The 22,931-nt window shown below is 36.4% G+C and overlaps 1 protein-coding gene across 1 annotated transcript; it reads left to right on the top strand.

The window, feature by feature from the left end:
• Positions 1–12,609: 12,609 nt before the first annotated feature.
• LOC107015532 (uncharacterized membrane protein YuiD) lies at positions 12,610–21,103 on the top strand. Its single transcript, XM_015215842.1, has 5 exons — positions 12,610–13,179; positions 14,217–14,373; positions 19,605–19,655; positions 19,873–19,965; positions 20,730–21,103. The coding sequence occupies exons 1-5, from the start codon at positions 13,055–13,057 to the stop codon at positions 20,805–20,807; spliced, it is 504 nt and encodes a 167-aa protein (XP_015071328.1). The 5' UTR covers positions 12,610–13,054; the 3' UTR covers positions 20,808–21,103.
• The last annotated feature ends 1,828 nt before the right edge of the window (positions 21,104–22,931 follow it).

The raw sequence follows: 22,931 nt of genomic DNA, 5'->3' as shown, positions 1-22,931 counted from the left end.
TAGTGTTATGCCACATCATTTGGTTAACGTAAAGTCTTTCGGGATTCGTGGTATCATGTCACATTTAGGGGAAAGTCTTGCTGCATAAAAATATAAAACACACGCTAATTGAAAATTAGTAAGTCAAACAATAGATGACCAACTTTAATGTTAATCCAAACATGTCTTTGTTCAAGAATATTACCATTATAATTTTATTTATATATACCATGCCAAAAATGGAAAAAACTATTTTTCCCTATATTTTCCTTTTCAAATGTCACAGCACATTCTGATGAGTCTTGGATTTGGACTCATTTAGGTCTTTGTTTGTATTGATTTAGTCTCCTCAAATGCTTATTTTATGCCAAAAACTGATGTTGAAATCTTGATTTTCAAGAATATGGATTGAGGAACAAAGCAAGGACACTAACAGGAAAAAAGTTACAAAACCGACTAAAGAAGTGACGATGCGCGAGCCTGAGAATCGCAAAGAGAGCTCGACATGTCGTTGGCTGGCTCATAAGACTGCCTTATGTTTTGGTGTGCCAAGCTCTGAAGGAAAGAACTAAGTCAGTGAAGAAAGGGAGCAGTCGGTGTATAGCCGAGTGATTCCGTAAAGCAAAGATAGATCCCCCAAAGGTACAGACCTTTTGGATGTTGAATGTCAAGGTGAAAAGGCGATGAAAGATACCAAAGGGATGCTTGCCAAGCCCGACTTACTTCACCGAATGGGCTTTCGAAGAAAAGTTTTGGTGACTATAAATAGGATTTTGAACATTTAGTTTAAAAATCTTCAAACCTATTAAATAATCTTTTGACTTTTGAGGCATTTTTTCTCTAGTTTTCTTAGAGCTTTGAGAGATTGAAGAAATTCACTTTTGAAAAATTCGAAGTGGGTCTATATCAAGCTTGCGCCACGTCCTTGAGTTGACATGTGGCCAACTCGGCCTTCTCACTTTTGGACAACCCCATATCCAAAAGTATTTTAGAGACTTCATCAATGAATTTTGAGGATCTTCATCAACCTTAGACCCGTAAAAAGTAGGAGGTTTCATTTGAGTGAAGTCCCTTATATGGGAAGCCATAATAGTGACTTGTTGATGAGGACGGGACACAACTGTAACATTCTGGAAAATCACATGTCTAGTGAACAACCAATAGGTCTTTAAGAATGCGTATTGGGGGTACATAGGCGTCCCAATGCCCAATATTGAAAAATATTAGGCATTTTATAGAAAATTGGCTAAGGAGTGTTAGCCAATTTCTATATATACCCAAATAAGCATAACATGATCCAATCTTGTTTAGAATTATACCTGCAATGAAGAAACTAGTCTAAAATTATGAATTTCATCATGTATTGATTTTCAACCCAATTCATTAGGTACTAGGCATCTAAGTGTCAAGCCTAGCACCATAGCACATAGCCATTTAAAATGATCATGTAAATTAAGCAGTGCCCAATGACATAGTGAGGGTCCTTGGGACAATAAGTAAACATTCCCAAATGAGCCATCAAGATTAATTAGTTAAAAAAGTACAACCAACCCATGTGCAAGAACATGGGCAAAGCATGTGGGAATCGGCCAAGAGGGGACCACCCTAACCGAATTTGGTTAGGGTAGTTATGGGGGGCGGGCGTGCACATGGGTTCAACCATGTGAAGCTAGCTCTCTAAATAATTCTATACTCTAACCTACTGCCCTAACTAACTAACTAACTAATCTAGGAAAAACTGAAATAAACTAATTAGTGCACCCGACAACCTAAGACTTAAATTGGGTGACACCAACCTAGTAACTAGTTAAAAAGACAACCTAGTACCTAACCTAGGATTGTCCAAAAGGTTGGTTATGGTCCTAACAACTTAGGGATACTTTTGTAATTACCCTAGGTTACTTAATTAATTGATTTAACCTTAATTAATTAATTTAAATGGACAAAACCGAAATGACAAAGCAATTTCCAGATTTCGGTTAAGGCAAGCAAAAGACAACCTAGTACCTAACCTAGGATGGTCCAAAATGGTTAGTTATGGTCCCAATGACTTAGGGGTACTTTATTAATTACCCTAGGTCCCTTGATTAATTAAATTAGTCATTGAATTAATTAATTTAAAGGGTCAAAATGAAATCCTTAAGAAAAATTTCAGATTTGACTAAGTGTTGTGTTTTCCTAGTTCTAGTCAATCTAGGAGGGGTTTTTTAGTAATTAGTGAATTAATTTATTTAATTAACTTACCAAACCTTTGTTGAATGATTCAAGATAAGTTCCTAAGATTTATACTCACGTTCAAACACTAAGAGTTTCCCAACGCAAATCAGAAAACAACGAATGAAAGAAAAGGGCAGAAATTTTATCGATTTCTCTAGGGCGATTTCAAGGTTTCTCCATGTTTTCGTTCAAGGTGGTCTATAGATTAAAATATACTTAACGTATAGGTTTTATCTCATGGAATTCTTTCTCCAAGAGGCTTTTCAAACGTTTCAAACTCATGAATTTTAAAACTAGGATTGTTTTCCAATGATATTGTTGAACGTCCATCTCCCTAGTTATCCTTGTTTTCGATTCTATAATTATATAGATGTAATCTTGAACATGTTGTTGCTATGTGGTGCTAACTAATTTTATAATTTCCTTATTTATTAATGATTAATAAGGTCTATAGATTGAATTCGAATGATTGAGTGATTAGTAACACGGATTAAGGAATGAGATATTGCTTAATTTTGTGTTCGAGGAAGATGAAGTTGTTATGAGTTGTTTATGAATTTGAGTCTATTGTTATAAGTTGTTCATTGAATGATAATTATTATTTAATTGAATGTAAAAAGGTTGGCTTACAACAAATGAAGTTTAAATGACCACCATATGTGAAAGTTTGGTTTATGCCAACAAATTGGATAGGAAAACTATGTCCAAAATATTATCTTATACTAATCTTAATTCAAAATATGCAAAGTGATACCAATATCTACATTAATGAACTCATAACATAGGGTATGTCAATCAATGGGAAAAGTCCCAAAATGCCCTATCCACACGAATCAAAGCTAGTTCATGAATCTATAATGCCAAAATAACTTCATAGCTTAGCAAAACCAAGCATTAAATTGTTCTTGTAAGTTAATCAAAGACTAAAAGTTCAAGTGTGGTGAAAGTTTGGATTATGACAATAAATTTGCCTACAAAATTATTTCCAAAATATGTAATAGAATTGGCTAATGATTCCATGAAATTATAATCGAATGAATTACCTGCCTTATGCCAATAAAATGGCTAACAATACTTTTTCTAAGAATGATGAATGGAATTGGCTATAATATTGTATTGAAATATCTAAAAGATTGGCTAATGTATAATGTATAAAAACTTAAGCGTGATGAACAAGAAAATTGACTTATGCCAACAAAGATGGTTATGTAATCTTTACCAAAATTATTTAGGCCAATACTAATCATATGTCAATCTTGTGTAGCCAAAATAATGAAATGACAACTCAAGCACTTCTAAATTAATTCAATGAATCCATAACCAAGGGCATGTCATTCATTGGGACAACTCCCAACATGCTCTAAAAGATTGAACTATTAACATCTGCAACTCATTGAATGAAGTGCTCATCGTCCATAAACGATGATATGAAGCTACTAAACGAAAGTAAGCAAGTAACGTGAGTAATAACATAACTAAAGATGTCTAAGTTAAGAAAGTGACAAGAATGAGGTGTTAAATGTGAGATAATCCTCACTTATACCTAAGCTACTATGTTAAAAATACTCACGAATGAAGGTGTTAGAACGTGTGAGACCAGTCTCATTAATTCCAAAGATGTTATGTAAGGACACTTCACATGTCATCAATGTAAAAGGATGACAAGTCATTAATAGATTAAGTAAATATCTATCTAGAAGAAAGCTTCCATAACGTTTGAGTCAACTCTAAAAGATAAGAAGATAATGAAAGTGAACAAAGCACTGATAGACTAGTTATGAGCATGTGCTTGCACGTGTAAGTCTCCTGATACGAGGCTACCACCGAGGTGGATAAGTAGTTTCCTTACATCCCTAGTCTTTGAACTATGTCTAGCCAACATAGGAACTAGCGTGTGGTGTCCACCTAAGAGAGATAGGTATGTTCCGATCTCACCTTGGCTAGTGAGATCACCTCTTTGCTGTGTGGGGTAGACATTGGATTTCATGTTTAGCTCACATGATCTATGTCGGTTAATGCTCAAAAAGATGTTCTTGGTTCACTATAGCCGTGAGCCACTCTTTTTTTGTGGGGAGTAAACACTTGATACAAAATTCGCCTTAGTCGGGAATCACCCCTTTTTGGTGTGGAGCCGACACTGGATGAGTAGCTCACATGATCTAGATTCATTTTAACCGGTGAATCACCTCTTTTCGGTGTGGGGAAGACACTGGATTTCATGTTAGCTCGCATGATCTTACTTCTAAGATGTCTCTAAGAAAGCAAGAAATAAAGATGATGGAAAGTATGTTCAAAGCGAGCTATGAAAGTAAGATCTTAAGAATGTTAATTGTCAATATCAATACCAATGAAGTTTCAGCAAATAATAGGCAAAGCCAAATAAGATTGGCTTATAATGACTTCTTATATGATGCCAATAAAGGGGAGTAGAAACATAATAGCAAATCAAGGCTTCATAACTTCCCGAATATAAAAATGATGAAATAAGTGGCATAGCCAATAGAGACTGGCTTATGAAGTGTTAATGAATATATAACGTAATGAATGACTCATTGTAAGGATAGTGATATCATTCCTTAGTCCTTAGATTACTTACTTGATTCATTGTGGGTATGGGACTACAATGAATCATTGCACTTGTAAGTAAAACATAGGGCCAAAGGAATTATTGAATTACACAATAAGAAGAAGAAAAAGACTTAAAAATAAACTAAGTGTCAAATTAGGAGCTCTCGGGTTGGGCAATATCAAATTTTAAAATCTTCGCCCGAGTTGTTCTCAAATTATGTTGATGATTCTAACGTCTTGTAATCACATAGAAAATGAGTTGTGTGCTTTGAATGCATTAAAATACATCATATTCATACCACAATTCACAATTAACGATTTAGGAAAGTCTAGTGACTACACTTTCCATAAATGGATGTTCTTTAGGAAGAGCTTTCCTTGATCATGCATAGCCTTATGTGTATGTGTGAATACACCCATACTTAGTACAAGGGGTGTACTAAACCTATACGAATTTACTATTTTATAGGTTTAGGTTAGAGGACAGATTGGAGACTCTTGCAACGGTTTGGACATCAGCAAACTCCATCCCATTTGGTAGGTCCTCTTGATTTCGAGGATGCTACGGTTTTAGTCTATCTTTAATTTTAGACATAGCAAGTGGATGTTGTCCCTAGCGTTTCTTTCATACTTCCATTTCGAAGCTTTGTAGTAAGGCCGTGTTTGGCAAACTATTATGTTATACTAATTCTTTGTTTTGATTTGATTCCTTATGTTAGATGGTTGTTTCTTTGCTTTGAGCTTAGTATATGATGTAACTAGTTAATAATTATATGACGTCTATGTATACTTCATACGTTTTAAAAAGTTTCAAATTTTCTGCAAATTTAACTAGATAAATGTGATGAATGCAAGAGGAGGCTTGTCTGCAACCTCTAAGAGGTCAACGACGCCGGTTGTAATTCGGATTTCAGAATCCGGGTCATGACAACAACCTCCCGGCTGGCTTGGGCTTGGACGGTAGCGGCTTGAGCCAATTGAATGAGGGCAGCCCTTAAATCGCCATCCGTCAAGGGTAGAGGATTGACCGGAGCTTGGTCAACATTAGTATCTTCTTTAAGTGGAGGGGCTTGCTCACCACGGGGAGGAGCTCTAGCATTGGCAATTTCTTCAAGTCTTCGAGCCGCATCTCTTTGAGTGTTTATGCTTCCTATAAGCACAACAGTAGTATTATGCAAAAGCACACCATAAGTGTACTCTATCGGCACGATATAAGATTTCCAAGAAAGAGAGCGATTCCTAAGCATCATATAGGTTCCTACTCATAAGTGTGGCGCGCTTCACAATTATGAATACAAACATACATAGACATGGTAGAGAGAGAGATATAACTCAATGATATTCAACCTCATGCTCTGATACCAAGTTTATCACAACCAGGTTTACCCCCTAGACGTAATCAGCGTCGTCATCCTTTACAAGGACTAATACTAGACTCTTAGTCTCATGTCATTACATTCATAGGTTGAAAAATGCAGAAAAATTTAAAACTTTCATTACAAGTACTTGGAGGTTTACATAGACCTCTACATACACATAATATGTAGTCGTATCGAGTATACATAGACTCTTCGTATAGGAAGGTTACATAGCCTTCTACTTTTATTGCACATACACATATATAAGATAGAAAAATAGTCTCAAAGATTGTCTAATCTCATACCATCAAAACGATTATCACAATATGGGCATAGCCCTTACATCAATTCAACAAGACCACATATACATCATACAAAAGTATAGTACTCAATTGAAAAGGAAAGAAGTGAAAGAGTCTTTAAGCTTATAACAAGTCCATAAGCTAGATAGTGGCATTGCTCTCGGAAGTTGAGGACCTACCCTACTTGGATGAAATGAAGAATCCAAGTCTTCAACAATGTCGCCTTCCAAACTCTTAAACGACCGGAACCTAAAATGTTTGGGAAAAGGGAAGAAAATGAGGTTCGTACTCCATATGTACTAAGTATGAGACCTTATGCACATATAACATGCTAAAAAGGGACTTCTAGTTAAAACATGTCATTTTTACCCTTTTAGGAACCTAATTCAAAGCCAAGCAAGTCATATGAACCAACCACACACACTTACTAACCCAACAAGTAATATGTATTCAAAAATACTTGAAACCATGATTTACTACAACCCTATCATCAAAGAATGACATCACATGAATGAATAATAGTCAATCATATCATAACAAGCAAGACAACTACTCATGAATCCTTATCAAGTCAACAAGTGCAATGACCAAGCAAAGCCCCATAACCTCACCCAATCAAGTAGCCTCAACAAGAAAACATAACCAATGTCCAACTTCACATAACATAACATTTAGATTTACATTTCATCTTATGTTAACATTATAACCCAAGGAATACTCATTAGTGAACTAAATTAACATATATTATCAACAATGTGCCAAGGTCATCATGTATATATCATATATCATCATCACATAAACATATATAAGAACATCCTCCTAAGACTCCCCTCAAGGCTAACTAGTGCAATGTTTAGGTAGAGTCTCATACCCCTACCTAGACCAAGCTAGACCTCTTAGGTTATCCAAGTTGGAGTTCAAGTCCTTTAATTCATTTTACCTTTTGGGAACATCTTTCCCTAACCGACATAGACCACATGAGCTAGTGTGGAATTCGGTGTCATAAAACCCTACACCGGAAGAAGGTGGACTACTTGCCAAGGTAGTACCAAAACATGAAACATAGCAACTACGTGGATCCACTAGCTAGTATTCCTATGTGGGCAACATAGTTCAAGAACTTGGAGATATAGTTGGGACCCTCTTTATGCTCCATGCACTATAGTCTCCAATATCAAGAGTAATGTAGTGCTCCTACCTTCCCTAGGTGGGAAGGGACACTCCTCAATCTAGTTCGCTCGGTGCTAAGCTAGAGTCCCTTTTTGAAATGTCTTTAAGCCTTTAATTATTAATCATAGCTTAGTTTAGGTCATAGGGTCTACCCCTTGTATAATCATCATCGTCAATATCTCAATAAGAATTGTATGAGTATAAGTCCTTTCATCACAATTCATATAAGTGAGGTTAACACATTAGCATTTCATAGCATATCTAGGTATACTGATAGTTTTCACCATCCTTATATCATATACACCTTAATCAACCTCACAACATAGTCAAGACATTTCAATTCAACATCATACCACCCTATAATCCTAGCATAAGTCATACTCCAATGTAATATCATGACTTAACCACAATTAATCACAATTGGAAGTAAAGATAGAGATTCTAAGACTTACCAAGTCTTCCTCATAGTTCATCATCTAGGTCTTACCATCAACCCATAACTCAACCCAATTAGGGCAGTAACATCATCACACAGTGATAACTAATAAGATAACAAGGCCAATTGCATCTCTATAACACAATTCAACACTAGATCATAGCTTAAGACAAGATACATAGGCTAATTTCACAATATACTTCATATCCTAAATCACATCTCAAGAAACTAGCATGAAAGGCCTATAATTCATCTTAATTTATTCATAATAACACCATAGGATAGTTATCTAATCAATAACCAAGACAATTAAATGACCACAATACAGTATAGATCAAGATCACAACCTAGGGTTAGGGATTGAGGATCATGTTCTTCAATTTAGACTAAACCATCAACAATTACCATAATAAAGTTAAATTCATGTTAGTCTATTTAATATAACCTAAAGAAATCATCAACAACTCAATCCATAACTTCAATTTCGTAATTGGATGAAACCCATAAGAAACTCAACTTTTGAAATCCATTTTGAAGGAACCCTTTGAGGAAAGAGTCTCAAAGGTGAACTAGAAGATGGTGGATTCGTCCCTTTCCAGCCCCTAAACCCTTATCCTTGCTATTTTTCAATGGTGAGTTCAAGTAGAGAGATAAAGAAGAGAGAAGGAAGAGAGTTTATTTTGTTAGTTATAATTAGGTTAATTGGGGTTGGGGCCTTTATATGGGAGTTTAAGTTAGTTAATTAGTCTCCCCTTAATCCTTAATTTTCCCCTAAATCACTTAATAAATTAAATGACTTAAACACTAAAACGTGCAGGAAAATCACCCTCTCACAGATGGAACCCCACCGACGGGCCGTCTGTGAGTCTACGGACCTACACCCCCACCACCACCACCACCATCATTTGGCACTCCATCGATGAGTTCAGAGACTGTGCAGACAAGGAGCTTCCATGAATTGTCTAAGTGTGGGATGACGGTGGCATCGACGCCCCGTCAATCCACACATGGACCATAGCCTGCACTTCCGTTGGTAAGTTTAGAGGTTGTTAGGGTGAGGGGCTTTCACCAACCAGCCTAAGTATGGGACAACGGTGGCATCGACGCCCCGTTGGTCCACATACGGGCCGTTTACTGCCTCATCGATGCACACTGCTTCAGGCAGTGTTGCCTCAACCTGCAGGGGTCCTCCTCAAGGGCCCTTAGTCGGTCCTTGGGGAGTCATACTCGGACGTTTCGACCATGGAACAACTTAAACACCAATCACCTACCTTTTTACCAATTTCCATACATTTCTGACTCCTAAATGTTAGTCAAATAGGTTAAGGCACACTAGTACCCTTTTGAACCATACCTCCGGACGTCATGGACGTTTTGGTTCTTAAACTTCCTAAATGACCTGAATTCATTAAAATGGACTTTAAAACAGTACTTAGACCCCATGGTACCTATATTAGGCTTTACGACACCTCTTGAATTTTCAAGGTTTTACAAGACCCTGGAGATATTAGGCAAGAGTATGAACGTGAAAGACATCAAATTTAGAACTATTGAGGACTTCACCCTTGAGGAGACCGACAACATCCACAAAGAGTTGGAGGGACGCCAGCATGCCGAGTTCGAGATGAAAGAGGCTATCACTTCCTTGGAGTGTCGGCTCATGGAGGCATTGAGCACAATTAAGACCATGAAGGCCGAGATGAAAACACTCAAGAAAGGCATGGAAGTTGAAGGATTGTCATCACTTGACCGAGATAGGGAAGCCAAGGTCGAGGCTCCCAAGCCACCTATGTTCAAAGGTGTCTGTGACGCGCAAGAGTTGGAGAATTTTCTATGGCACTTAGAGAATTACTTCAAGTGTAACCGAGTGAAGAGCGACAGAAACAAGATCAACACCGGTGTGTTGTATCTTTCGGAGATGGTCATGATGTGGTGGAGGCATAAAGAGGCGGAAATAGGTAAGGGGCTTTGCACCATTGACACTTAAGAGTAATTCCAAGCGGATTTCAAGAAGGCATTCTTCCCTAACAACGTCATTTACGAGGCGAAGCGCAAGTTTAGGGAGTTGAAACAAACGGGCAACATACGCGCATACGTGAAAAAGTTTACCACCCTCACGCTTCAGATACCAAACCTCACAGATGATGATATGTTGTTCCACTTTATGGATGGGACAAAAAATTGGGCCAGTTTAGAGTTGAAAAACGTCAAAAATTTAGGATTATCGATGAAGACATCACACAAGCCGAAACTTTGACAAACTTCAAGTATTAGAGGCCCGACAGAGTCGAAGAAGATGTAGTCAAGACCATGGTGGGGGAGACCGTGGCAAAGTTGAAGAGCAGCAACCATATCTCAAGAATCATGATACCTATATGTTTGACAGCATGGAGTTTAAATGTCATGGCAACGTGGAGATAAAGACGAAGCATACAAAGAGGAAAGGTTGCTACATATGCGTGGCCGCATGGCTACGCGAGGTGCCCTGCACTGAAGAGCCTTGGTGCTATCCTACGAGAACGGAAGGAGAAGGATGCATATGAGCAAGGAAAAGGCGTAGAGATAATGTAGTTGGGCTTGGTAGGACTATGCAGAGCCATAAACAAGAAACCAAGGAAGCCAAAAGGATATGGCGCGCAGTATGTCAACCTCAGGATCAATGGAAGACCCGCTCGTGCTATGGTCGAAACGGGTACAGAGATCAATATCATGACCAAGACGACAACGACAAGGTTGGGACTGAGTGACAATCCACGTAATGCCTAATTCAGGACGGTCAATGCACCACCAACTCCTGTTTGTGGAGTCGCACATGGAGTAAGCATTACACTAGGCGAAAGGCAAGGTAAGATCAATTTCATTGTCGCTCCTTCAGACTTGTTTTATATAATTCTAGGTCAAGAGTTCTTCCAGCAATGACATGCGGTGATTGATTTGTACCTCCAACAACTCTTGGTCATGGAGAAAAGAGGGTCATGCACGGTTCCCCTGGTTAAGGCACCAAAGACCGAAGGACAACCATGCAGCTCGGGAGAAGCCTTAAGAAGAAGGAGTCGACATTTATAGCCACCATTGCAAGTTTGACAGAAGGCAATGGTGCAAAAGGACCCTTTCCACCATGCATGAGGAAGGAGAACAATATCGTGATGCCAAAGAGCCGCAAAGGTGTGTGTCTCCGAGGAAGGAGGTATATCATAAGTCCGAGCTAGAAGAGATAAAAAAGTGACTGATAGAATTGCATGAGGGATTTGATCGACTCAATGGACTATTGGTTGGGAGACAAGCAGACAAGACTTGATTGACCACATAGCAGCAATGCGACGCGATCGTCGTATCAATAGGTGGGGGAGAGTGTCATGACCTGCCACTTTGTAATAATAAGTGAGAAGGATCTAGAGTTAGGGAGAGGTTAGTGAAAGACTCTAGAATTTTCTAGATCTTTCCTTAGAATTCTCTAGAATACCTTAGATATTTTCTTCAAAAGCCTTAGAATTTCCTAGAATGTGTAGAGATTCCTAGAGAAGGGACCAGAGTGTAATAAGTAGGAACTTGTAAACTAATTTTTACTTACACTTAGGCCCTTAAGAGGTAGTATAAATAGAAGGTCCTCTCATTTGTAAATCATCTAAGAAAGTTTTAAGCAATGTTCCAAACAATATAAAGCCTTATTCTAAAACTCTCTAAGTCTTATTTGCATTCTCTTAGTGGTTAGCTTCAAAGGGCTTACTTAAGCTTACAAGATCGTGAAAGAACTACGAGTAAGTTGTCAAGTGTCGCATGGAACATTGTTTGTGACACTTATCTAAGCAAATAGGGAACTCTTTATTCGATGTGGGAAAAGTATACTGAAGTTCTTATTGTTGCTTTCAGAGGCGAAAGGCCATGGGGAGATACCGTCTGTGATCCATGGATCTCCGATCGGGAAACCGTATCCAAGCTCCGTGGCTAGTCTGCTCACATGGTCTAGATCGATTAACAATATCTCTCACATATGATATGATTTTTAGAATATTGCATGATCTTGTACTATGTTTTCATAATCAGGTCATCACATTAACATGTTTTACAGACTTATCACGTTATCATGTCATGTTTATATATTTACATCATATCGGTGCATTTTATGTATTGATCACATATTTTTCTGCCTATATTGTTTTATAATATAGCTCCTAATACACATCCTTCACGGCTAGTACAAGATTCTATCAACTTACACTATATTTGGGGAATCCTCATTGTTCCAGGATATATTTAAATCCTAAAATATGAATTTAAATGCTGAATTGACGACATTTACAAAATGAAGAGAAAGTTCAAAATTTTGTTATAGGAAAATATATTGAAATTACAAAATTATTACCTCTAAAATAATAAAATACTTGATCAAATTCAAAATTATTATTATAAGTAGAAAAGTTACAAATATCGAAATAGATCAACTTCTCACTAATTTTATTTGTTATTTTAGCAAACACACATATAAATTAATATAAATCAATTATATCAATTTAACAATTTAGACAAACAAATCTGGTATGAATTATTTGTAAATATTTTTTTAGGGAGTGCTTGTTTTGTTTTGTATTGTGTTTTTTTTTTATTTCCATTTAGTATTGAAACTTGAAAGCTTATATTGGATCTCCGAATTAAATACAGATCGCTCATTGCATGATTCATTTGAAGTGGGCTTGCATCAGTTTTTTTTTTATATTCGATCTTGAACCGAGAACTCTGGTAAATGGTAAAAGTAATGTCTTCTATTTTGTATTGTTGGTGTTACTAAATATAGTCACCTACCCTTCCATAAATTGAAATATTGAAATTGGGGATGCAAAAGAATATTCTTCAAGTCTTTGATGAAACCATGTGGTTGGCTTGTTCGTTGTGTGAACCCAAAATAGCGATTTTCGTCACACGCAAACGAAGAAGGAGCAGAATTCACAACACCTCTTATTCCCAAATCTTGGATTATAACTTTGAAATCTGAATCTTGATTTGAAACTCAAGAAATTAGTGAAAATATGATGACAGCTACCATGACAACAACGGTCTCTGTTGGGTCATCTTCATTTTTCACTAATTATCCTCTTATGTCTGCTCTTATTGCCTTTGCTCTTGCCCAATCCACCAAGCTCTTCACTTCATGGTATCCTTTCTCCCCCTCTCTTTTTTTTTTTTTGAAAGATGGCATTTGTTCAGATTGTTAGCTTATGCTTTAGGACATTATTTGGCGTTTAGATGAGAACAGCTTTAATATTTAACAGCTGCTACAAGACAAGTTTGGATCTTGCATACATAAATGTAACTGACAAAGATATTAATTTATAAATAATAGCATCACACCCACTTATCTCAAAATAGAGCAGTCAGGGACTTGACAGAGGTGATAAGATAGGGCACTAAATGCCCAACACGGAGGCAAAGGAGAGTAGAATGAAGTGACGATTAATGCTACTCATCAAGAGCTTGGTTAAGTGTCTAAGAACATATTTTTTTCTGGTTGGATCTGAATTTTCTCTGTAATTTTGTACTTTCCGTCTCTTCCACGTTGTTGTCTGGGTCATTTGATGAATTAGAGAAAAGTTTGTTTTGTTTAAAACCAATATTACAATTTCAAATACTCAAATTCTCCATCCATGTGTGTATTTGCACAATACAAGTATTCTGCTAATGGAAAGTTAACTGCCACATGGGGTATTTTTCATTATTATTGGCATATCAAATGTATATCCAGTCTTAACAGAGGCGCGCTTAAGTCCTAAAGCGAGCCTCAAAATGTGTTGAGTCGCTGTCAAGGTTCTAAGGCATAATTTTCCTTGCTAATGAATCTCTCTGAAGAGACAACACTAAACAACAATTGATATTTCATTTTATCGTAATTATTTTTCAATTTCTTTGTTCATATATTTGTCATTCATGCTAATAAATTATTAGTATTGGACTAAGCATGAATATATATTTGTCGTTTTTTCTTCCTTTATGCCTTTTTACATTAAAGTCAACACTTTATTTGTGCTTAAAGCCCCAACGGACCTTAGAGATTTTTTGTGCTTTTTGCTTTTGGTAACACTGTGTATATCCACATCTCTGCTTACTGTTATCTGTTTACATTACAAATGGATTACATGATTTAGTCAGAGATCAGGCATTTTGAGTGTGACATTGAAAAAGAATTTCCTACAGGTACAAGGAAAGACGATGGGATCTTAAGCAACTTGTTGGATCTGGTGGAATGCCCTCATCCCATTCATCAACCGTAACTGCTCTAGCTGTGGCTGTTGGTTTGCAAGAGGGCTTTGGGGGGGTGCTCTTTGCTTGTGCATTAGTTTTAGCGTGTGTGGTATCTCTCTCTCTCTCAATTATATGTATTTCTATTGAACTTCGACCACTTCGACGTATAAATTTTTTTTATATGAAGTGCGGTATCATTAAAGAGCATCAAGCAGATGCAGAATTACTGGATAAACAACACTTATTGCACTGTTACAAAGAACACAGTTCTCAGCTTGTACATGCCTAATCACTAGAACTCAAATGTTAATAATTCGTGCCTGTAAGATTTGTACATGCTTAATCTCAGAAAACTCAAATTTTATGTAGTAGTGCCTTCAAGAGTTGATACTCATTTATTGGTTTGGTTATTTATGTACAACATATCACCTTAGGTTGCTAGGGATAGTGTACAGTCTATACAATAGAGGGAGATTTCATGTAACTAGTTATATAGGATTATGGTGTGGTCTGGTTTAATTTTTGAACCTGAATATGAGATTGTTTCCTGTTTTAGTCACAATAATTTTATCTAACCTTCTAACTATCAAAGACTTTTTAAAGATTAACTATTGAATCCAACACTTTTTTTTTTGAAAGTGGTACATTTGTATTGATATTAGTACTTAGGTAGTACTGAATTAATCATATTTACAACAGAGGAAGGTAAAACAAAACAAAAAAACAAAAAAAACTTCCAAAGAAACTGATTCTAACTCTAAATGGACTCTAAAGCATCTAGAATTGACTCAGTCTCATTAGAGTAAACATTTGTACTTCAAAAACAGAAGAACAACATACATTTAAGTTTAATCTCCTACACATTGTTGCTCCTGTTACCAATATAATTGTCCTTCTTCTCTGACCATATAGTCCATCAAATGCAGGCAGAAATAATCCTCCATCTGTCTCTGTTTCTAGCTCCATCCAACTTCCTCCCAACTGAAAAGAGTATCATCAATCTGACTCGGCATTATCCATGAGATGCCTTTGAGATAGGAAAATTTTTCCCAGTTGGTCAGTGACTTTACAATGTAGGAAGAGATGCATGACTGTCTCAGCATCCTTAAAACATAAAGGACATATGTTGTATAGTGGAATTCCCCTTTTTGTTCGAAACAACCTCATTAACTAGAAGCCAAGTGAAACATGCCACTTTGTGTGGTACTTTGGCTTTCCAAATGTGCTTCCACGGCCACTTAATAATTTGAGATCCAGTTTGGTTTGTCAGCTTGCATCCCTCTTCCACCTTATATATGTCTTTTCTATGCCGATTCCACCATACGCAATCCTCTTCTCTTTTTAGTCCTTGAAAGTTCTCCAAAAACTTGTAGAATGCAGTCACTCTTGAAATTTTCCAATCATTTAATTGTCTTCTAAGGACCAAATCCCAGCCCTGTTATATCCACATTTCAGCAACTGTTTTGTGTTGATGTTGATCCAAAGTAACGATGTTAGGAAATAAGCCTTGTAAACTATTATGACCTATCCACTTGTCTAACCAAAAAAGAGTCTTGTTACCATTGTGTACCTCGATAGTAGATTGACTTTTAAGGAATGGCCAGAAGAGCCTGACGGATCTCCAAAGACTAACACCATAAGGGGCAGTGACTTCTTTACTTGCCCATTTGTGCAGCTCCCCGTACTTGTTTTTGATGACATTGCACCATAAAGCTCGAGCCTCCTGTGGGTATCTCCGTATGCATTTCACCTTAAGAGCTTTGCTCTGGTTCTTAAGGCTCTTGATGCCTAATCCACCTTATCATTGGCTTATGATAATATGCTTCTATTTACCAGGTGGTAGCTTTTCTTCTCCTTGTTGCCCTTGCCACAGAAACTCTCCTGATTTTTTCCAGCCTTTGAACCACTGCCCGAGGTATTTGGAATAGGGACAAGATGTAAGTTGGTAGAGCATCTAAGACAGTTTATCAGAGTTAGTCTACCTCTTAGTGGAAAATACTGTGATCTCCATCTGGACAATTTCTTCTCACATTTCTCCATAACTGGGTTCGACATATCTATGGATCTTGACTTTGCTCACAAAGGCATGGCAAGATATAATGTCAATGTGCTCCCAACACTCCTCCTAGAATCTGTTGTAGGTGCTTTATATTGTGGACCAAATTAATTAGGAAAAGGTGACTCTTGTTCCAGTTTGTATGTAGAGCAGACCAGAAATGGCTTAAGAATAAACCAATATCAACCTCAGTATTAACCACTGTTCCTTCTCAACACCACAAAAATGGAAGATGAGTGATCTCTCAAGTGCTCTCACTGTCTTTGGCAACTTCAAACCCCTATATCCTTCCTCCTATCTTAGCAATGTTTAACATATTGTTTATACCCTCCATTGCTATGATAAACAGGAAAGGGGATAAAGGATCCCCTTGTCTAATCCCTTTGTGTGCACTAAAAAAGCCTCTTGGAGCCTTATTAATAAGGACGGAGAGTTCACAATAGAATTGTAGCATTTAATCCAGTTGATCCACTTCTCACCAAAACCCATTTGTCTCGACATACTAAGAATGAACCCCGGTTGACAAAATCATAAGCTTTCTCAATATCAAGTTTGCATAAAATGTCATGTTTGCCTTGCGTCATTATGGAGTCAATTGCTCTTCTCTGCTTTCTAAGGAATGTCAAGCCTGTCTGATTATGTTTATGAATCCTCTGTTCATGAATCGGATGTGCGACCTTAACTATAGCTTCACAGTGACAACCTTAATCGAATGTATAGGATAGTTTGGGAGGTGGTGACACACAACGACCAATCCTGAATACCACTCTTTTGACTAAGGATGCCTAACTGCACGGCACATCAGTCAGTTTGATAATGATCGAGTGACATTGCTTCTTTGGCCTGAACCGAGCAATCCCTTAGATATGAGTTCTTGTTTACTACGGATAGGTTCCTTTGTTTTTCTATATGATTTTTTCTAAGAATATCGTATATAGTGTATATAGTATAAGCTCATGAGCTTGGTCTTACTTCACCGTCGAGAAAGGAATGAAGACTTCCATCTCCTAGTTCAACTCAGACGTAGCTCCCTTCTTTTTTGGGGGTGCGAAGCACTGTCAAACCAAAATACTCCACAAGCATTAGCTCTCCCTGAAAAGGAGGTGATCCAGCCGCACCTTCCGGTACGGCTACCTTCTATCGATGTAGTTCCAAGTCTTCGATGTCCCTCGGAGACTGGCAAGAATTTGTACTATTAGAGTAGTAGAATGGGATTGATGATGAGCGTGACACAAACAAAAAAGGAGGAAAATAAATGAAATTGTCGAAAGATTTTCCTTTAAACTGTTTGACAGTTATCCAACTTGAGTTATGAGAGTACGAATGGTTTGTGCAAAATGTCTTAATCAAGTGCCTAGTTGCATGATCAAAGCCGATGATCGTAAGCTATGTCCTTTAGCTATCAACACTGCATCCATTATCTGCCCTCCTTTAATGAAAGCCATTCGTTGTTTGTCCATCAATTTTTCCACCACCCTCTTCAATCTCTCTGTCAGGGCCTTCGAGATCAGATTGTAAAAGTTCCCAATCAAATTAATAGATTTGAAGTCTGAGCTCCGTTGCCCCTTCTTGGGGTTCAGGGCAATGTACTTTTCAAACATTTCATTTGAATGAAAATTGTAAAAAGTCTCCATTTTATCTTTCTTTAGAACCTCCCAACATTTTAAATAGAAGCCCATTGTATAACCATCAAGGCCAGGGTGTTTGTCGGTGGCACACATCTTCAAATATTCAAAAACCTCTTTGTTCTTCAAACTTTACTTGTAATGCCTCTTTTTTAACATCGGTGATTGTTGGGTGGTTGCTAATTTTTTTAGTGGATTTCAATTCTTCAGTGTACAACTTCTTGTAGAAAAAATGATCTCCTCTTTGATTTTGTTAGGCTCAACTATGGTCTCTTCATGTACCACAATTTGGTAACAAAGGTTATTGGTTTGATGGTAATCATATTCATTCTTTCTCAAAAATGTACTACAATTTGGTCAATGTGATTATATTCCCTGTGAGGATTAGCAGTCTAGCGAAAACATTTGGTGTTTCTGTTCCCCTTCTGGAGCGATAAAGCCCTTGGCTCTGTCTCCAGGTTCTTCTTCATTTTTCAGACATCCTTCATATTCCATGAACAAATTGGCTTCCTTAGCAATTTCCTTCTCTGTTAATGCTCTATTCTCCAAACAAGAGTCAATTTATTCTTTTGAAGCTTCTGATTCCCTTGCTCATTCCTGCTGCACTCTTTTAGCTTCCTTAGAGAGCTTTTAAATTACAGACTAGAATGCAATCAAGTTTCCCAGAAAAATGCAAAATCACTCCACCAATTAATAACTCTATCAACAAAACCTTTTGCATTTAACCACTAATTTTCAAATGTCCACAGAAGAGAGCAATTGGAACATGTTCTTAAATCACTCTCTATATAGTAGATATCTTCATGTTGCTGGACTAGTTATTCCATTCTGTGGAAACAATATCCGGTTTATTCTAGCCGCAATGTTATGATTGCCTCCTTTAAGAAAAGTGTAAGTAGCACATCTTACAATAAAGCAATGAGCTTCTATCCTCTATACACCCTCCATATAGTCCCATAACTTAAGTTCTTCTAACGCAGCCCCTTTTCTCGGAGTGGAATCTACACACATTAAAGTCACCAAAAATAACCCAATATCCCTCCATGAGACCTTTTACATTAGCTAATGCCTCACATACCAATCTTCTTTCCAGTTTGCTTTTATAGGAGCATAAACACCAGTCAAGACATTCAAAATCACATAGTTGGGCCTTGAAATTACAAGATAATGTGTATGCTCCAATCTGTAAGATCTCCCCTTTCCATACTTAGAGTCCCAACATAAAATAATTCCACCTTTGGTTCAACTAGCTTGAAGACGTGCCAGTCTTTTTGTTCCCATGTTTTTTTCAGGAAACCATTGTTACACTTAGAGTTGGTCAAGATGTATCTTTTTTCAAAAAGTTTACAAATTTTTTTTAAAAAAAGTAGGCTTTTATCTTACTTTCTTACACATCTTATATTGTTGGGAAGGTGGGATAAATATAATCCTTTGATTGTTTGATAGCAAGGATAACCACAAGAAGTTTTATCAAACACTAGATCCCATTGGTTCCTGAAAGTAAGAAAAGATCCTTCTTATGTATTGTCCGGTATTTGGGCAAAGTTGTCCTCTTTCGTGATTACCTAATACTGTTCCCCAATAAAGTAACTGAGCATTTTGTCTTCTGTTGTATTCTGGTAACCAAGAAATCTCTAATGTCATAAATTCTTGTGGCAGGTCATGTATGATGCCACGGGTGTAAGATTACATGCTGGACGTCAGGCAGAGGTGTGATTGTTTGTTGATGGATATCTGATTTGATATTGAAGCATGTCTATCAACTTACATGCATGCTGCCTTGCTTAGATTTGTTTACAGGAATTTTCAAGCAGAGACATTATATCCTTTCCAGTACTTTAGAGTAGCAGTATAATCAATTGCACAGAAATTTCAGTAAACATATACCAACATTCAGCTCTAACTCTCTGTTTTTTCTCTTTTTCAGGTCCTGAATCAAATTTTATACGAACTTCCTTCTGAACATCCTCTTGCAGATAGTAGGCCATTACGAGAACTCCTTGGTCACACTCCTCCTCAGGTTTCTTTATTTGACTCTACTTAAAAATACTTGTAGATCGGCTTTTATCCTAATCCACCGTAAAAGGCTTTCTGAAATGTAACTCCCTCCCCCACCCCATTTTGCCATGTTGATCAAGTTTCTTTTCTGTCTTGTTTCTTTGCCTTATTTCTTTCTGTATTCTAAATATAATTAATTTAATTACTTGATCATTTTCTTTTATGAGGGGTGGAGGGGCAGGGAGTACATGAATGATAATGGTGTGTGTGCATGTGTGTGTATATGCAGTCTGTCCTTGTGAAAAAATCTTCAGTCCTTCACAGGAAATTGACTATGGATACAACCTAATCTTTCCAACAGTAGATCATCATTTACTTTTGACCTTTCTCTTCTTACCCTAAAAATAAGTTATAGTATGAAATAACCAGTGGCAAAGTCACAATTTATGTTAAGGGTGTCCAAGATTTAATGAAAATCATTTGTGATAGAAATATTTTGTACAAATTTCTATATAATTTTTCAAAGAAGGGTGTCCGATTGGCCACCCTGAGCTATATGTTGCTACGCCTCTGGAAATAACCTTACAAAAATGTCTTGTGGAATGATGCTAATGTTAAAAGTGATGTCTTGTGGAATAATGGTGATGGGAAAAATTGTTAGTCAACAACCTAATGTTACGTATCCTGCATAAGATGCAATTCCAAGAGCGAACATATTAGTGGACATGTATGCTTAATGTTTCCGACATATCGCAAAGAGTGAATATGGAAGGCTTTCAAGTGCAGGTTGTAGCTGGTGGATTGTTGGGATTGACAACTGCAACGGCTATCCATTTTATCAGAGGCTCAGGACATGAAGCATGACATTAAAGAAACGGTTGCTTACTATGTAACAGCTTGTGAAATATGATATCAGGCCAAAAGTTACAGATATCTCATTTCACCTCTGCATTGTATTGACTGCAGAGATGTACTAGTATTTTAGATACCTCACTGCAGAGTTTATACATAATGTAGATAAACAATGAACTGCAACCTGTAAGTTAAGCTGCACACTTCTCAGAATATTAGTTACAGTGTGTTTTATGTTTTTCTGTATTACCTCAATTACTCACAACTTCTTTAGTTGTCCAATTAATCTGGTAAACTACGTTCTTCCAGTTCCTTCCTTTATACTGAATAGACGAATAAATGCACAGAGCCAATATTTATCTATATATTTGTGTGAAAAATAAAAATGCTATTTAAAAGTAGTGGTAACTTAAGCATATTGTGCAAATCGTTCGTTTATTTCTATTGATACATTAATACATGAAACATGCTTAAATTATTGCCATATATATTTGTGATTGCAATGTCCACATGTATACACAGATTATTTTGTGATTGGGGTTCTCGAAATTAAAAGCTGTTAGGAAATACTCATATTCATCTGGTTAGTTTCAACTTAGGGATGTTTTGCTCGGACGCAAAAGCAACTTAGGTTGAGGGAAACAACTACCTCTTTCAGTAACTTTTATTTGTTCATTATATTAAAAAAAATATTTATTTTTAATTATATTCTCAAATTATTTCTCAAGATCTAACACTATACATTAATTAATAATAATAAAGTCAAAAATTTCATTAAAGATGTTCAAAATTAGTTTAATATATATGTAAGAAAATTAATTTTTGACCCTTAGTAAAATTTGATATTATAATTTTTTGGCTAAGAATGTCTGATTGATCAATCTAAGCTATATGTAGTTATGACGCTATTAATTAATACAGTTTAGCGTACATGATTTACGTCTACTAAGAAAAAAATATATAAAATAAAGAAAAACTATTGCGTGTATAACTCATGTAGTTGAGTACACAACTTTAAAGCATTACGCAATATGACTAAGCAATATATTTGAGTTGCAAAAATAGATGCAAAGAAAAAAAAAATTCTGTTATAAAATTTAAGAACAAAAAAGCAATATAAAGATGAAAACAAGAAAAATATAAGATAAGAGGAACAATAAAAGATAAGTTTCTTTTTTTCAAGTGTATTCAACATTATTCTCAACGCCACTATATATAAGATTACATTGATGAATATCAATGAGTGTCAAAAACATTACATTAAACCTTGAGAATTGCTACCCATAGAGGAAGAATAAACCTTAACAGTTATGGTCATTCATTTGATCATATTATCAATAACATTACGATCAATAAAGGAGGAAATTAACCTAGGAGTTATGATCATTCATTTGATCACATTATCAACAACATTATTACTCATAAAGGAGGGAATTAATCTAGGAGTTAGGACCATCCATTTAACCACAAAAATATCTACAACACTCTCCATTGAATGACCATATACAATATGTCTCGTTAAAATCTTACTAAGAAAAAAACTCGTGGGTTAAAATCTTAGTGAAGGACAAAAGAATAGACATATCTTGTAATACGCTTTATTTGTTTCCTCGTTAAAAACTTTTCCAGGAAAACTCATAACCTAGGCCAAGGGAACAAGATGCAGCGCGTAGTTTATTTCCCCGTCTTAGAGAAGACGTATTTCAAACTTGAATACCAACATTTTAAATGTTGAGGTTGTCAATGCTTTAGTGAACAGATCCGCTAAATCATCACCTGAGCAAATATGTTAATATTTATTTCATAGGAAAATCATACATTTCTTGAATATGTTGAGTCATTGATCTCAACCAAACACACTCCCAAATTACTTCATGGTAATTATTATTTCTGCATGACTTCATGAAGTAACACCTAATGTTTGCTTCATTGAACACTAAGAGTATTGCCTCCACAAGTAAATAAATTGCATGTCTGATATCGAGCTTTATGTGGATCAAACAAATATTCAACATCTGCATAACTAATCATTTCTTACTTGAATTTATTAGAATAAAATAATCTCATATAAATGGTTCCTTGAAGATATCTGAATATGTGTTTGACCCTATTCTAATGTCTCTTTGTTGGTAATGA

This window comes from Solanum pennellii, chromosome 4 (assembly GCF_001406875.1).
Source record: "Solanum pennellii chromosome 4, SPENNV200".
Taxonomy (NCBI): domain Eukaryota; kingdom Viridiplantae; phylum Streptophyta; class Magnoliopsida; order Solanales; family Solanaceae; genus Solanum; species Solanum pennellii.
Note: the sequence above shows the minus strand (reverse complement) of the source record. Positions and strands in the feature narration are given on the sequence as shown.